General features: G+C 38.9%; 1 protein-coding gene across 1 annotated transcript in view; it reads right to left on the reverse strand.

The window, feature by feature from the left end:
• Nucleotides 1–908: 908 nt before the first annotated feature.
• vil1 (villin 1) overlaps nucleotides 909–18,540 on the reverse strand; it is a 63,474-nt gene continuing 45,842 nt past the window's right edge. The window contains exons 16-20 of the mRNA XM_071520148.1: nucleotides 3,097–3,241; nucleotides 2,031–2,219; nucleotides 1,803–1,871; nucleotides 1,574–1,714; nucleotides 909–1,022 (exon numbers count right to left, since the gene is read on the reverse strand). Of these exons, the coding sequence (XP_071376249.1) occupies nucleotides 909–1,022; nucleotides 1,574–1,714; nucleotides 1,803–1,871; nucleotides 2,031–2,219; nucleotides 3,097–3,241 (658 nt within the window). The remainder of the gene's footprint in view (nucleotides 1,023–1,573; nucleotides 1,715–1,802; nucleotides 1,872–2,030; nucleotides 2,220–3,096; nucleotides 3,242–18,540) is intronic.

The raw sequence follows: 18,540 nt of genomic DNA on the forward strand, positions 1-18,540 counted from the left end.
TGCATGGTTCATTCTGATGAAGGCTTTAATATGGGAACGCTAACATTTCACTGGCTATGTAAGTGTTAGTTTATTTAAACAAAGAGCCCTATTTTGGGGGGTATTTTCATATTGGACAAGATAACATTGGCTCAATGGTATTGCAAAGTTTGTGTAATAATCTTGCCAGCAGTTTTTGTTTTTGTTTTTTCTATCTCTGAAATTGGGTGAAACTGCAATGTATATGTTAACCATGTACTCATATTAGCGGTGGTACTGTACCATGGTACACGTGATAGTACAGTGGCATGGTTTTTTGGTCACTGCCATGATGGTACTGAGCCATGGTACAGGTATACCATGGTAATGCAGTGGTGTTTTTTTGGTCACTTCCGTATAGCATTGTTTTACCATGGCATTGTACAATCAAGGTAGTGACTAAAAAAACATGGTAATAGCATCATGTTTTTTTTTTATAGTATTACCATTGTACTTTTTTGTTAGGGACGCTGGTGTGTCCAGCTTTCTCTAGAGCAAGTGCTAGCTCACTGCTGTTTAGGAGACAGTTTGTATTTTGCTCTTAAATGATGGTATGTTTCTCTCTTGGAAGAGTAGTGTCCGGCATTTCATTTGGGTGAATAGGGCAAATCGGTCTCAATTAGGGGGAATGGGTCGCTCTTCTCTGCTGCAGCAGAGTTAAAATAGGGGTTCGCTACATAAAAAAAATATTGCCCAGTGCAGCTTTAACCTATTTTATGTTGTCCAGTTTTACATCTATTCATCGCATCTTACCATTAAGGTTCACAGTTAAATGACAGCATGCACTGATTTATCAATTTCCCCAAAATTTAAGCAGCCATTTTACAATAAAAACAAAAATTCACAATTTAAGCTGTCAAAATGGACCACAGGGTGTACACTGTCTCTCCCTAGAAGAGACCCTTCTCTTTCTTCAGATTTTGTTGCTTCCAGACTGGCATGGAGTAGAAGTGATGCCGAGAAACACCCAGAACCAGAGCAAACTCCTCATTAGATAGGTGCTCCTACAAACAGGAGAGAGAAACTAGGTCAACTTTCTGAGTCACAACTGAATACTCATCCTACATACTTCTGGCTCATTTATGAGCACAGAGAGTCCAAGGTAAGGCTGTAAACTATGTAAAATAGTGGAAAATAGGAAAAAACATGCACACTTGCTTTTTGTTACGGGCGCAGGAGGAGGGGGTGGGGTATGCATAATTGGAGTGAGTGAAACTATACTGATGCTAAAAACTCCACCCGTTAACACCAAAGTGCTGTGGTGGCACTCTCTTGTTGTAACCAAGAAAATCATTGAATAAAAGATTTAATTCATTTGTTGACTTGGTTGATGGTTGTTTGACTTCTACCATGTAGTCTGGTGTACGAGTGCACACTGTATTTCCCTTATCCCTTATATAAAGGTCTATATCCTCTCCAGCACGTCTTAAGGTATCTATCTCATACGCTATTCTGTTTGCATGTAATCAGCAACACTGTATGAAAAAACAAAACAAAAACAAAATAAACCTGTGTCACACTGGATGTGAGTAAAGCACATTAATTCCTGGGTCACCTCTTTCCTTGATGGGTCAACTCCATCTGGCAGGTCCTCAGGCAGGTGATTGACCAGCATCTTAGCAGGGAAGGTGGGTAGGGCTGAGGGGGAAAGCATTCCCATTTCTATAGTATTTTGTGCAGAATTCTTTGTCCTATCCTGTAGAAAGATACAGACAAGTAAGATTCAGGAAGTCAAAAGGGAATGGGAAACCTGGGGGTTTGATAACAGAGCATTTGACCCTCACCACAGTGATTTGGATGATATCAGTGGCATCTCCAAGTTCAGACTTCAACTCCTCATAGGATTTCCCTCTCTGGTGAAATAAAAGTCAGATTTACTTAAGTTAACAGCAAAGTCTTGCGGAGAAAATCATTACACTCAATCCCCGGCAATTAAATTGACACTTTTAACAGCAGAGTACATTGCTTAACTGTAGTTAAAAATGTTTTCCATGTATCTTCCAGCTACATACACTCCACTTTTGTTGATCCCAGGCATGGAACCAGCCGGTGAAGGTTGGGGGCTCAAAGCCCTGTTTAACTACCACAATGGGAGTGTCCACATCGCGTCCACCAGGGTGGCAGCGCAGGTACTCTTCTGCTGTTGTAACTGCTGCTTCTTTCTCCACTTGATTGCTACCATTGCCCATCCACAAGAACACCTGAAGGAGATTATGAGTGAGTTGAGTTTTTGAAGTAGCTCTTTTGGCTAGTCAAATGCAGGCTTTATGTAATTCCAGATGTAAATGTACAAACAGATATATTTAAGCCCAAATCCAGCAGTCGGTTTAGCTTCTCTAGGTGCTTTTTAAAGGCATGAAATTGTTGCAAATGGTTATACTGCAGTACATCTCACAAGTAAGTGTTGTACTTCTAAAAACGAATAGCCAAATGATTGTAGATTCAAGGAATTGTTCATCCCAAAATGAAACTTCTGTTATCTACTCACCCCATGTCAGTCAAAACTCCATTCAAGTTCGTAAGACCACCAACAACACAGCGAGTTAGCTCCTGCATAAATTGTCCACCAAATTTCTCCAAACACCTTGTGCAGAATAATCCATGTTTTGTAGCCAAACGATTGCAGTGTGGGTCCAAAAGTCCACTATATACCACATTATCTCAGATTTTTTTCCCTCACTGACAATGCTTTGTTCTAGAGTGCCTACAGTAGCAAGCAGAGTCTATCTCTAGAGCTCTGTAGAGTGCACATGCGACCAGAACATTGTCAGTGAGGAAGATTTAGGAGATAATGAGGTAAACATTGGAGCCACAGTGCAATCATTTGGCGAAACACTTTTATTATGCTGCACAAGCTACTTGAAGAAATTTTGCCTTTTTATGTTGTTTTTTGGAGCTGTAAATAGATGCCTTAGTTGCTAGTAGATACAATAGTTTGCGAGAAGGCTGAGGCTGAGAGTGGTTGGTAGTCCTGCAAACTTCAACTGAGTTGTGACTGACATGGGGATCAGTAGATAATGACTGAATTTTAATTCTGGGTTGAACTATTCCTTTAGATATAAAACAGGTCCTCCTGACCATATCCCAGATATCTAGCAGCATGATATCATCCTCGTCCAGGTCTTCCTGATCAAAGTTGGTGATCTCTGTGGCCAAGAAGCGTCCTGTCTGGTTGGAGCACTCAAACAAACGTGGGGTGATATTGTTATGTCCATCCTGAAGTCTAGAGAGGATTAGAGTGGGGCGGTTAATATGGTATATACCAAAGATTCAAACACTTGAGATTAAAGCTTCAACTTTGTCACAGAGGCACCTCTCTATGAGAAAACAAGATTCAGATATTGGGATGCCACAAATTTGGCCCTTAAGAGACATGAAAAATTAACAGGTCCCATATTATTACTTTTTGTAAAATAATATTCATTGCTTATATGAAAGTTTGTTGCCTCACATGTTGTAGTTATGCAAGTCAGTGATTCTTGCAAAAACACGCAGTCTAGTAGTTACACAACTTTTCCAGGGTCCCCCACTTAATTTGTGGTAGCAACAATCGATGTTAGCACAGTGGGTCCATCATAGTCGTTCAATTTTAATAATAAGGTTTAGGTTAAAGATTTATGTTTTTTTTTTTTAAGAAAAATGAAATGGAGCAAGAAAGTACAAAGTAGGGATGATCCCGAATTTGAATACCAGCAAAGCACATATAATACATTTAAAACAAACAGTTCTTCCTTCCGAATTTTTCAATATTTGTCAGATATTTTATTAACATGCCTATAGTCGTGGAGAAAATACGTCCAACTGAAAACAACTTCACTGGCTTTTCTCATTGCACTCAGAAAATAAGGGGGTGGGATTTTGTGTTCCCCAATCAGTCTGTTTGTGCCTGCGAGAGCGAGAGAGAGAGAGAGAAAGAGACATGCTTGTTCATACGCTCTTTGTTTACTCTATGAATAGTCTAATTATTTTGATTAATAATTTTGCATTAGTGAGGCAAATCTTTCACTTTTTGTTGTCCTGGTTCCTTGGTCTGCTGACAGACTGCGATTCGGAGTTTGTTTAACTGGGAGTGGATTAAGAATTGGGGCACAGTCGCCAAAAAGACATATTCCTAGGAAGCTTTTGATTTTTCCTCATCTTTATTTATACCAGAATATGCACAGTAAAAAAAATGTTTTAAAAAAAGATTGATACAAAAACATGCTATAAACACTCAAAACGTCATACTGCCCTGAAAATGTCCCCTCCTATGTGAAAAAGATCTGATGTTTTTTATGTTTTTGTATAGTGTGAAGAGAAAACGAGCACAGATGTTAAATTCAATTCAGTGCGATGCACTGAAACATCACGAAAGCGACACAGTTATTGGTTAAATTACCTAATTCCACTAATGTTACTTAAGTACCACAAGGTAATAACGTTACCTACTGTTAAGTAATTAAACCCCACCCAAATCTGTGGTGAAACCTGAAACCTAATGGTGAAAAGTAGGGTCTGCTATTGGCTGGTCTTTGACGCCAGGTGCCATGTCACCTTCTATAGAGTACAACAGGTGGTGATATCACATCATTATCACTTGTTATCAAATATGCTTTAAGGGCTGTTCAGAGTTTGAGATAAAAAAAACCCCAACACAAAACAAAACAGTAAGAACCAGGGATGGAATATGATTTTTTCAAATCTTGGAAGGAGCTAAGTCCATTCATATTGTAGATATAATCTAAGTTGAAGATACCACATGAAGACCACTGAGAAAAGTTGAAAGGTGTTGAGCCAGAAAGTTATCTACTTTCTTTGGTGTCATAATAATAATCTTATTGTTATTCCATATGGGGGAATGATTGTGCCAAACCGAAAGAGTGTTAGTGATGATGAATGGATGGATGTAGTCAAAGTATATGTTTTTATTAAGAACTGTAAAACTAATTAAATCTAACTAGTACTAATACTTTGCACAAATTGCATGGAAATCACTACAGAGCATCCTTAGATATGCAAAAATAAAACTATTCTGGGGTTTTTCATTTGATCAAAAATTGAGCCACAGTGGATCAAAATGTTTTACTGTGAATGGTACTGTACACAGCTACTGTATATATCTTTATTTATATACAGTATGTCTATAAAAAAAATCCTGTCTTCATAGATGAAACTTATAAAATTTCAGAATGATAAAAAATGAGAAAAATGGCTTTAAACATTCCACAACATTCCATTCCACCAGTGGCATTCCACCAAGTTAGTCTACAGGAGAGTGTAAGGAAAAACACACCAGCACTGAAAATAAATCCAATATGATTTGTTTTTCTCAACAACATAGTTGGTCATTTCCTTACAGAAATCTGAAATCATAGGATTGTCTTAAGTGTGTCTGTGGATGTCCTTTACACCTATTGTTTTTTTCCAGATAGATTTTTTATTTTCCAGATTTATAATACAACAAAAACAATATACAGAAACACTGACAGGGCAGGATATAACACATTAAAGCTTAAAGTTTACAATAAAACAAAAACATTTTCATATCTTGGGGGGTGGGAAGGAAACCATCAAGCCCCTAGTGTCTTGATCATTACCTCTCACCGCCTGAGTTCAAACTAGGGATATCAAAAAAAAAAACTCTATATAAACACAAATCTATTCAGGGTGCTATACACCAGCATAGGCCTACATAATTGCCATCATGGCCTTGTGGACCAGCAACATACACCATATGTATGCTCATTTGTAAGTACCGCATACATGCATAAGTGAAAGTAAAAACAACCAAAAAAAAAATTAAATAAATAAAAATAAGAGATGAAAACAAAACAGGGACTCCTTGTCTCCACTGGCTGTTATTATTAATGTGCATCCTAATTTATTTAGTCTTTGTTCAAAACTGACATGATTAGACTCAAAGAGCCTGTGTGGCCGCTTGTTCCATGGATACCAAATCCAAAAAATCTTTAAGCCAGCTGTCTATATTGAAACAATTTAATTTCCTCACCTTCCAATTAATAAGTATTGTCCGTTTCACTGAGAGAAAGGCTAATCCAATCAAGTGTTGTAATTCTTTTGAGGTTACTCCGTCTATCTTACTTCCCAGTAGACCCACTGTTGGACATAATGGGAAATTTATCCAGTATTTTGCACAAAAAATCTTTCACATTTACCCAAAATCTTCTTACCTCTGGGCAGTGCCACAGTTGATGCATAAGAGTGCCAGTCATCCCACAGCCATGCCAGCACATATCTGAAACATTACAGCTAATTTTCTTCAGTTTGTGTGGGGTGATATATGACCTAAACAAAATCTTCATTTGTATAACTTTATACCTCACACAATTCAAAAGATAGTTTGAACGACTCAGTATGGCTTCCCACTGATCTGTTGTGAGAGGTACACCCAGATCTTTCTCCCATTGTGCTTTTATGGATGCACTACAGTCAAAAAAGGTATGGCATAATAATCTATACAATTTGGAGACAGTTCCTCTGCCAGTGGCTGCATCTCTTAATTGAATATCAGTAGTTTCATTATTACCAAGAGTAATGTTTTTAAGTGTGTAATTGCGCAAAATAGATTTCAGCTGCAAATATTGGAAGAAGTTTGAAATATTTAAGCCGAAATTTATCTCAAGTTGATGAAAATTTATTATATCTCCATCCTTTAGTAACTGACCCAGCTCAGCAATATTTTTATTTTGCCATATATCATTAGAAAGAGGTTTACCACCAGCTGTGAATAATGGGTTCTTCCATGTGGGACAAGAAGGCATGGATAAACCACTAATTTTAAGACGTTTATGTAATGCTTTAGCCACTTCACACGAAAACAGAATTAAAGGGCTTTTGATGCGCTTATCATATTTAGGGTGATACCAGAAGGAAGCTAGGGAAACATGTTTGTTATTTTCAGACACAATCCTCTGCTCCAGCCATCTCCAGCTACCTGCATCTACAAGATTTGTCTTGTAGGCCCAGGATATTGGATATACACCATTGTAAGCCAAATAATATAAATACACATCTGGTATCCCTAACCCACCTTTGTTCCTAGGAACAGCTAATTTTGTTTTGGCTGATTTTAGGCTTTTTATCTTTCCATAGGAACACTGAAAATACTTTGCTGATCTTGCTGAACCATTTCTGAGGAGATTTTAGTGGGATTGCAGAAAAAAGAAAAGCTAATCTGGGAAGTACATTCATTTTAAGTACTTCTGCCCTTCCCCACAGTGATAACGGTAAATTTGTCCATCTCTTTAAGTCTTCTCTAACAGTTTTCAAAAGCTTGGGGCCGTTCAACTCAAAAATACTATCAATTGGAGATCTGATGTTAACTCAGAGATATTTCATGCCCTGTGACTTCCACACAATAGGGGTTGAGGTCAGGTGTCCAGGGCATGTAAGACGATTTAAAGAGATAGCCTTGCTCTTAGACCAATTGATTTTGTACCCAGAAAACAGGCCAAAATCACTGATAAGTTTAAGAAGATGTGGAACTGAATGATCTGGTCTGGACAATGTCAATAAGATATCATCTGCATAAAGGTTAGCTTTAAAATCATGATTGAAAAGTGTGATGCCGGTTATGTTCTGATTAGCCCTAATAGCACAGGCAAGGGGCTCAAGTGCTAACGTTAAGATAACTGGTGAGGCTGGGCATCCCTGTCTGGTGGATCTGAAAAGCTGGAAAGGAGGAGATATTAAACCATTAGTTTTGACACATGCAACTGGGTTATGGTAGAGGGCCTTAATCCATTGTATGCATATTGGACCAAAACCAAACTTTAGCAGTATGTGAAATAGATAAGACCACTCTATCCTGTCAAATGCTTTTTCAGCATAGAGTGAGATTGCAACAGCTGGGTGTTGGAGAGATGCAGCCTCTGACATTACATGAAAAAGTCTTCTCATATTATGAGCAACATGGCGTCCAGCAATAAAACCCACTTGATCTAAATGAATTAATGAAGAGATAACTTTCTCAAGACGCATCGCAAGAATCTTAGCGAACACTTTATAATCATTATTTAACAAGCTGAGGGGACGGAAATTGTCCATTTGTAAATGGTCTTTACCTGGTTTTGGTAACAGGGAGATAACAGCTGTGTTCATACTACTAGGCATGGACTGAGTGGCAATAATATCCTTGTATAATAAGGTCAGAATTGGAGACAGAACGTCCTGGAAACATTTATAGAATTCTATGCTATAACCATCCTGTCCTGGTGCTTTACCAGCAGTGAGAGCTTTAATGGCTGCCTTGACCTCCATTTCCTGGACATCTGTCTCCAAGTAAGCCTTTTCATTGTCTTTCAGCCGTGGGAGGGGTGCATTATTGAGAAAGTCATCTACCATATTTGGGTTGTGTTTACATTCTGATTCATACAACTTTGAATAGTATTCTTGAAATGCCAAATTTATTTGTTTCTGTTCACATATTAGAGATCCACTGAGATCATGTATGGCAGATATTGAAGAGTTACTCTCCATTTGTTTCAATCTAAGTGCTAGTATTTTGCCAGCTTTATCACCAGATTCAAAATACTTTTTCCTGAGTCTATATAGTGCAGATGAGGTTGTCAAGGTAAACTAAGTCAAGTATCTAGTTTTATCATTTATTCATTATGTTCTGATTTACCTTTCACCTATATTATGGACAAAGAGAGCCTAGTAGAGACATTTAAGTGAAACCAGATGTTGAGGTTCTGTTTTGAAGGTGTCCTGTGACATGACTGCATGTCTGATAAACACATGTGGTAGACGCATGATCAGGGGATGCCCTCTCTCATGGCTTTGTGCCAATTGGTTGAAAGTATTTAAGAAAATATGTATTGACCAACCACAGATCATTTCTTTGTCTCTTAGAAAACTATATAAGATCAAGTATTCTGTTTTTTAGTTGAGACATACTGATGTAAGCTTTGGGTGTGATCTTATGTCTCCTTATTATTGACTCAATAATAATCTCATTAATCTTCAAAATCAGTAAGTGGCTTGTGTCTTTACTTTGTGTATGAGTCCAGTGCTTTTGACAGATTTCCACGACATTTTGGAGGTTCCACCGAGATCCTGAAACCTGTTGGCTGTGTCTGTGGGAGGACGGATTGCCCTTAGCTAGGCGGTTTGTTAGACAGACTGAGGAAACCTCGACCCCAATTATACTGGGTTGTTTTCAGAGATGCCTGCAATCCCTCTCTTCCATAGATTCGGGACACAGTAAGTGGTTTTGATTCTTGGAGGATTTTAGAGTCTTGATTGGCATGCTAATTTTTGTGGAAATTGTAACTGGTCACTTTTCGTATTCTAAATTTGTATAAATATTGTTTATATACACGCACTGATTGGGTTTGAAGATTTTTGATTGTTAATTCTAAGCTTAGAACAGGGAATTCTACTGGGAGGAATTTTCTCCTAGGGAGAATTTGCCTGAAAAAGGGAGAGGAACTTCGGTTGGCTCTCGCCTTAAAGTGCACAAATGAGGGAGAAATGGTTTCTTGCCTCCGGATCCGTTCGGTGAGACCGATAAAGTGCACAATGAGGGAGAAATGGTTTCTTGCCTCCGGATCCGTTCGGTGTGACCGATAAAAGCGCTGGGTGAGAGAGACTCACTCAAATCAAGGCCTTTTTTTTTTCTGTGTGTGTGTGTGTGTGTGTACCGAGTTTGAAGAGCGAACAGACCTATTAGAAAAGGACAGAGGGGTCCTAAGAGAAAGGCCTTAAGAGAAGAAAAGAAAACTTGTAACAAGAAAAAAGAGAAAAAAAAAAAGAAAAATTGTTTGTGATATTCTGTGAGTGAATGGGGATGCCACTGTGATATCAGTGTCCTGTGGGTATTTATCCACACAAAGGGTACGTTGCTCTGAACGAAAGTGTCGTACAAACTACCTGGCTGATATCATGGTACATTCCATTGGCTTTGTGTGAATGCAGTTGTGAAGAGTGATTACTCCTTTAACATAGTCTGTGGGACTATTCTGCTTGTGATGTGTTTCTTTCCATGTCTTGAGTGGGACTGACCTTGCTGGACTTGAACAGTGAGTGTACTTTGGTGGGCGGAGCTATACCTCCCATTTCCCGAATGAGAGGAGTGACTAAAACTATAGTGCCTTCTGATATGTGGTTGTGAGAGGAGTAATGGAGTGAGTGAAGTAGTTGTTAAGGTACCAGAATCTATAGTGTGTATAATAATAATATATGATTATAATAGAGTGTATAGAAGAGACGTCATTTATACACTTATTGTGATATGAAGTGTAAAAGACTTTGATATAGTAATTTGTTATAGGAGATATTATTGTATGGTCCACTCATCAAGTGTGGTAAAAATAAATAAATAAATAAATAAATAAAAGGGCAACCACAACTGAGAGCGAGATGGTAAACACATTAGGAAAATTAGACCAAATTTCTGACCCACTTGCGGGTCCTGTAAAAGTAATGGCAGATAAATGGGGTAAAAGTGTGGTTGAGGATGTTCCACTTTGGCACTACATAACTGAAGGTATTTTCCCCATAAAAGGTATTTTGAGTGTAAACTGTTTAGTTAGATGTAAGATGGTTAGAGGAACGAGAAGAATAGGAGAAGAAAAATGGAAAAAGAAAGTGAATTGAGTGAATTGTTCCAAAAGTGGGAGCGAGAAGTTGAGGTTAAAGCAGCAAAGCTATTGTGATGTTTTCAAAAGGAAGAAAAGAAAAATAGGGACAGAGATAGGGACCTGTTTCTGCGTATGCTCTATCCTATACAACTCCATCCTCAGGAAATGGGTGTGATGTGACTGATGACGATGATGATGTGGCCCTGCAGGCAGTAGCCTCAGTCCCTCCTACATCTCAGGTTCCACCTCCATCAACCACTGGATTCTATCCATTTCTACAGAGAATGGGAGGGTCTGATCTCAAGAAGGAGGAAGACTCATCAGGGCTTTCACCACCTCCTTACTATGCAGACTCCACCTCCTTCCCTTTTGTTTTTCACTGCCCACAGATTCGCAGCATGTCAGCTAAGCAGGAAACAGACACGGTGACCCAGATACCTATGATGATGTTTCTGAATTAGTAACCAGAACCTGCAGATGGAAGTCAAGGCTTCTGGCAGCCGCATGTATTGGTCTACAGGCCATGACAACCTGATGAACTGAAGGAAGTTGCCAAAGAATTGCCAGACCCCCACAAAACTGGAGGTGAGAAGTGGGAGGTTGCAATGAAACAGTTGTTGACAATGTGTCACCCTACATTGGCAGAGGTAGAAGCAGTATACCGTAGGTGTTTTCTGTTAAGACGGCCGAACATCAAGCCAGCCAGCCGGCACACAAACTATGATCCAGATTACCAGGAATACAGAGACTAGATGGATAAGCTCTACTGCTGTGAAAACTGCTTTTTCCCTGCGTACCAGTTGGCCTGAAATCTACAGGACCATGTAGAATGATGGTGAGTCTGCCATTGATTATCGTGCTAGAATGGAATCTGTGTTTGCTGCCCATTCTGGTGTTGACCAGGATGATGATGCCTACGACAACCTGCTGAAGAATGCGTTGATACAAGGTCTCCATTCAACTCTGAAGAGCCAAACTGTGGCTACGTGCATCGTCTGGGAAACAAAACCCCTAAGTGAAGTCTGGGCTTATGTCCTCCACACTGAAAGGAACCAGAGTGACATTGAGTAGAAACACAGTAAGAAACTCCAATCTGCATAGTTAATGTTTTATCAACAGACTGGAAATCGAGGCAATGAAGAAGTAGAGGACGAGGACGTGGAGGTAGAGGCTATGGAAGACAACCACCCACACAGCCTCCTAACCAGCAATGCCTGGAGTGCTGCAATTGTAAAGGGTATGGCCATATGGCTCATGACTGTTCATCAAATCACAGGTCTGGCCTACGAAAACGTGAGAATGCACCTGATGGATCCTGGCCACATGCAATTCTTAGGACTGTCTGTGAATGCTCCAGGATTCCAGATAGATAACCCATAGGAGACAGAGGGAACAGGTCAGAGAGGTGAACAGTATAGCTCAGATGAACAGAAAGACACTGAACTTATAATTTATGGTCAATATATTAAAACACTACCCATAGAGACAGAAAGTAGCTAAATTAAGTTTGAGAGTAGGAAATGAAGTGGTGTTCTTTTTGGTTGATTCTGGTGTAGATGTTTCCGTTGTGCAGTCTAAGTTGCTCCCAAATGCACCCAATCAACAAAACATTTTTTTTTAAAAACAATTGGCTCATCAGGAGTCCTGGTGTTAAAACCGATTTCTGAACCACTTTCTGTCACTTAAGGTGATTACAAAGGAAATCATCCTTTTTTTTTGTTGACAGATTTTTGTCCAGATAATTTGTTGGGACGTGATCTTATGTGTGCTTCGGGAATAAATATGTACTGCAGTCCGGATGGTATTATTTTCTCCTCTAAAACACTAGGTATTTTTATTAAGATAACACATAATGGTTATTTTTGGGATTTCACAGAGCATGTAGATGAGGATGTTTTGTTTTTGTTTTTTTTTACCAAGAGTAAGACACCACTCTCTATTCTTTTCACATGCCTTTAGCAACTGTTATGGGCTACTAGCAAATTTGATTTTGGCTGTATGAAAACAGCAACACCTATAGTGGAAGAACCAAAATCTTTTTTCAGACAATGTAAGAGACAATATCCCCTCAGCCTAGAGGCTGTAGGGGGAATTGCTCCTGTTATTGAGTCACTGAAAAAAAAAAACAAGGTGCCATCGTGGAATGCCCACATTCTCCTTGCAATACCCCTCTTCTGCCTATTAGAAAGCCAAACGGTGGTTGAAGACATGTTCAAGATTTGAGAGCTGTAAATGACACTGTGCAACATCCAGCGTCCACAGTACCAAATGTGGTAACTCTAATGTCTTAGGTCTCATCTGATTCTTGTTGGTTTACTGTGATTGACCTGGCAAATGCTTTTTTCAGCATTTCTGTGCATCCTGACTCCCAGTTCTGGTTAGCCTTCACCTTAAATGGTAAGCGCTACATGTGGACTTGTATGCCTCAGGGTTTCTCAAGCAGCCCTACTTTGTTTGTTCTGGCTGTAGCTGAGAACCTCTCAGGTTGGGAGTCCCCTTGTGGTAGTACATTATGTGGATGATCTTTTGTTGTGTTCCCCTTCTGAGCAGGCCTGCAAAATAGACATTGTCTCCCTTCTCTGTTACTTAGCAGAGAATGGATACAAGGTCTCAAAAGATAAAATCCAGCTGGTTTTATAGTCCGTACGCTACCTAGGACATATTGTCACATCTGACGGTTGTAAACTCGATTCCGAACGCGGAATAGCAATTTTGGAGGTGCCAAAACCTGCAAGCAAATGATGTCGTTTTTGGGTCTTGTAGGCTACGGCCGCCCATGGATACGTGACTATGCAGAGATATCTCTACCACTGTATGACATCACGAACGGTGGTAAACATTTGGCCATGACTGACCCCCTGACTTGGACTATTGAGACTGACGAAGTATTTACTGACTTGAAATAGGCTCTTTCTAGTTCTTCCTATTTAGGACTCCCTGACTATAATAAACCCTTCAATCTGTTCGTCTCTGAACGAGATGGGTTTATGTCAGCTGTTTTGACTCTCATGTCTCATGGTGACAAACAGCGCCCTGTTGGCTATTTCTCTAAACACCTGTCTACGACTGAGAGAGCAATGGTCCTATGCTTTAGGTCTGTTGCTGCAGCTACTGAAGCTGTCTTTATAACTGCTGACAATGTTGTTATGTGTTCTTTAACCGTTTATGTTTCACATGCTGTCCATTTTTTTTCATTCTTCAGGCTAAGACTGCTCACCTAACTCCTATAAAGATGCTGCATTGGTAGAATGTTCTACTTACTAGGCCCTCATTTATCAATCTAGCGTAGAAACCAGCGCAGATTGGCGCGCAGAAATTATCTTACGACAGGGTTCACGCGTGATTCATGAAACGTTCGTAACTCGCCAATTATAGTGTAAGAATGATCGGGCGTTGATAAATGCCGCGACTGAAAACAATCTTCATTTAAATATCACGACTTTAAATATTCTTGGTTTAGGGGCCTCGTCCCTAGAGTTTACGAGATGGAGATGTGTAATACGTCCAAGAAGAGAAACTTCTCCGACCTCCATATAGAAACTCTAACGTCGCAAAGTCCAATTGAATTAATTAGTTCTATTTGGCAGCCTGGAAAGTTATCAAAGGAAGTCGGAAAAATGCAGTATGGAAAGAAATTACTGCTGCGATCAACTGCGTTGCCGTGGACAATTGAACTTCAGCTGACGTTTGAATATTTAATTTATACATCCGTGATATGTATACCATATATAATAATAGCCTAATATAAAGCTTGTATCGCAATTCTTTACATTTAGGTGAAGAAAAATGGTCAGACCTCAAACAAGTAGGCTATCTCAAAATGAAAGAGAAATTAATCTTACACCAGAAAACTGTTAACCCTGTTAACAATTTGAAAATACTTATTCATGTTAGAGATATGACACATAGTCGATGTAGGCCTTTACAAAATAGAATATTTTGCCATAGGTTACATATTTTTAAGTGATGGATATGTGGCTGCATATGCTTAGATGCCAGTCAGAATACTATATGGTCTAATAACAATTTTCCGACTCAGCTAGATTTACTATGCTGCACTGCAAGTCCACGTTGACTCGAAAACTTGCTACACGAGTTGAGACTTGACGTGAGATTTGATCGCAGCCTCCGTTTACGTCCAAATTGATAAATGCTGAGTTTTGCGTGGAAATGACTGTACGCCCAGTTTTCTGTCGTACGTTCATGTCGTAAATGAGGGCCTATGTCACATGTTATTCTGAAGTGCTGTATTGTTTTAACCCTTCCACACTTCTCCCTACAGTGGAAGATGGTGAACCCCACTGCTGCTTACAGGTTGTTGATATTGCTGCCAAACTTTGTGATGCCTTGTTTGATATATCACTGATTAACCCTGACTGTGTTTTCTTTGTAGATGGTGTTCCTTGTGTTGCTTATGCTGTTTGCACTGCATATGATGTTGTTGGGAGTGCTAAGCTTCCAGGACATTTTTCTGCGCAAGCAGCAGAACTCTTTGCCTTAACTCGTGCTTTTATTTTAGGTGCTGGTAAAGACCTTATCCTCTACATATACTATCAATATGCTTTCAATTTGTGTTATCATTTTCATGCTGTTTTTAAATGACAGGCTTACACAGGTGGTGTTGATCCAGTTTCATTGGGAACTGCTGTTGCTGATGCTGTAGCTAAAGCTGCTACGTTTTTTCCCGTTTCTTCCACTTTGCAAAATGCATTTGTCTTCTAGGATGATAGTGACAACGACGAAGCAGCTTTTGAAGAACAAGACGAAACCACTCTGCATCGGATGTGCTAGTAACCTCTCCAGTGTGGTGGCCTTCTACTGAGTGTAAAGCTCATGGGTTGAAGATAACATGCTTTATTGTGTTGTTGTTTTTTACCCTAATTTAATTTGAAGCTTGCTTGTAATTCTCAGAAGTAATGTGAAGTATACATAGGGTAGGATGTATCTAGCTTTCATTTTATTTTCATCTTAGTTGTCACTCTGTGACAAAAGGGAGGAATTAATGTAAGAAATAAAATGAATCAAATTACTATTATTTACCCAGGTATTAGTTAGGATGTTGTTATGCTCATCTAACAGTACCAGTACATTTAATTTGAACAACAAATCAGTGGCAAAATACTTCTTCAACTGAAACAAGTGGCTTGAATGACATTCGTGTTAGGAAGCTTAGACCTCTTATCATAGATCTCGTAGCTACAACAACTTTTGACCGTGATATCCCCTGGTATGAGAAGGTGGTACATTTTTTTAATCCACAGATAAGAGTATCTCATTTAGCTTTACAGCTAGATAACTTGTCTTATACTATGTATGGTTTTGCAAATGCAACTGTGAAAGGTTTTTCATTCATTAAGGAGACTTTGAAGTCCCATAGATTGACTTTGTTAAGACACCAGCAAGTCTTGGATTTTTATTAGCTAAAACTGGAGGTTTATGTGCAACATTCAATTTGACTGGTGGCTCCTGTATTTTACAGATAATTTGACGGATGTTATTTTTGTTTTGAACCGTTTTCGGTCTAGTTTCCAGCCCAGTTCTGCTGATCCTTTCTATAGCTGGTTGACAAATATTTTTGGTTCAGGTATACTGGAGACAATTTTGCCTGTTATAGGAACCATACTGTTGTTATTTTTGATAGTTATGTGTTTTCTGAGTTGTGCTAAAGCTATGATTCATAAGTTCAACACTATCTCACTAACTACCGTAGCAATACAATATGATGATAAATGTTAAGACTTTGATGATAAAAACAACTTTCAACAGCTGAAATTCTACCTGGATCCGGATATACAAAGCACAGGGGTTGATGACCTCTATGTGTAACAATGATAGAATGATTTGGTTGTTCATAATGGATGTTTTGCTCATGTCTCTGGCTTGTGCATATGTGAAGGTTGATGTGTTGGGGTCATGTTGATAAATGATAAAAAGGGGGGAATGTCAAGGTAAACTAAGTCAAGTATCTAGTTTTATCATTTATTCATTATGTTCTGATTTACCTTTCACCTATATTATGGACAAAGAGAGCCTAGTAGAGACATTTAAGTGAAACCAGATGTTGAGGTTCTGTTTTGAAGGTGTCCTGTGACATGACTGCATGTCTGATAAACACATGTGGTAGACGCATGATCAGGGGATGCCCTCTCTCATGGCTTTGTGCCAATTGGTTGAAAGTATTTAAGAAAATATGTATTGACCAACCACAGATCATTTCTTTGTCTCTTAGAAAACTATATAAGATCAAGTATTCTGTTTTTTAGTTGAGACATACTGATGTAAGCTTTGGGTGTGATCTTATGTCTCCTTATTATTGACTCAATAATAATCTCATTAATCTTCAAAATCAGTAAGTGGCTTGTGTCTTTACTTTGTGTATGAGTCCAGTGCTTTTGACAGATTTCCACGACAAGGTTTCTTCATGTAGAATTGCTTGTAACTCCGTTCTAGTGAGTAGCACCGAATCTTTTAATTTCTGATCGCTATGATGTCTCATATGTTGCATTTCTAGGTTTTTCAGTTCCAACATGAGCTTATTTTTCCTTTGGCTTCTTTCTTTTTGCTTTGCAGTGCCGTAACTAATACACCACCCCTCTACATGTGGCTTTGAAAGCCTCCCAGACGGTCTGTATTAATGAAACAGAATTCAAGTTTATCTAAAAAAATTCTGATGTTCTGTCCTTTATCAATGACACAAATTTCTCATCCCGTAGAAGCATGTTAAACTTCCACTGTTTTGTTTAATGTAAATTAAAACAGGGAGAGAATACTACAGATATGGGAGCATGGTCTGATATTAGGATATTATGAATCTCTGAATTGATCACATTCTCAATTAGTGAATTCGACAATAACAAATAATCTAACCTAGAATAGGAGTTATGCACTTTAGAGTAAAAAGTGTATTCACGAGAGAGTGAATTAACACATCGCCACACATCAGTTAATCCCAGCATCTTCTGGAGTTCTTCAAGGGCAGCGGAGAGAGCATTATCTGCTGGAAGGGGACGACTAGAGCGATCTAACAAAGGGTCATTTACCAGATTAAAATCCCGGCCAAGCAGAACAGGATCTCCCATAAACCTTGATAAAAGAACAGTTAAGTTTAATAAGAACTCAACGTGCCCATAGTTGGGGGCATAAATATTCATGAGTGTAAATTTTTTATGTTGAAGAAGTCCAGAGATGAAGATGTACCTTCCATCTTTATCAGCGATTAAGTCTGTAAGCTGAAAAGATATTTTTTTTGATACCAAGATGCTTGTGCCTCTTGATGCTCCATTTCCTGGCGCAGAAAATACCTGGCCAACCCATCTTTGCTTTAATTTTAATGATTCGATTTCATTTAGGTGGGTCTCCTGCAGCATAGCTATATCACATGCACGAGACTTTAAGTGTGAAATTATTTTATAACGTTTGACTTTATTTGAGACCCCATTTACATTCCAACTTATCACCTTTATAGTATTAGAACCCATCCAACTGCTTTGTATTGCCAATGTTTAAATGTACACATGCCATATTAATTTCCACAAGTATTCTGCACCTCAGGAGGAATGACAAAGGGTAAAAAAACAAACACATACACGAAACAAATAACAATGCCATTAGGCAAGACACGAAACAAAAAACAAGAGAAAGAACATCTATCCCTCCTCTATCCATGACCCAACGGGAGCAGGCGTAAAGTCACTCAGAACGTTTCACGGCCAGACGTAGAGCCCATTGTCCGCATTTTTAACTTAAACCTTAAATATCTTGAAGGAAAAACAGTCTAATGGCTGTCTGTTAGTGCGTTTTTCTCATACCTCTAGTTCTTTACCCAAATATAGACGGGAGGCGTGCAGTCAGATCCTTAGAAGCTTCATCAGGAGTTGTGTAAATATATTTCTGTCCATCCACTGTCACAATGAGTCTTGCAGGGAAGAGCAAACCGTAG

The sequence above is a fragment of the Centroberyx affinis genome, unplaced genomic scaffold (assembly GCF_046629955.1).
Source record: "Centroberyx affinis isolate AG114_WGS23_722 - 3 ecotype Tasmania unplaced genomic scaffold, CSIRO-AGI_Caff_v1 ptg000773l_1, whole genome shotgun sequence".
Classification (NCBI taxonomy): Eukaryota; Metazoa; Chordata; class Actinopteri; order Beryciformes; family Berycidae; genus Centroberyx; species Centroberyx affinis.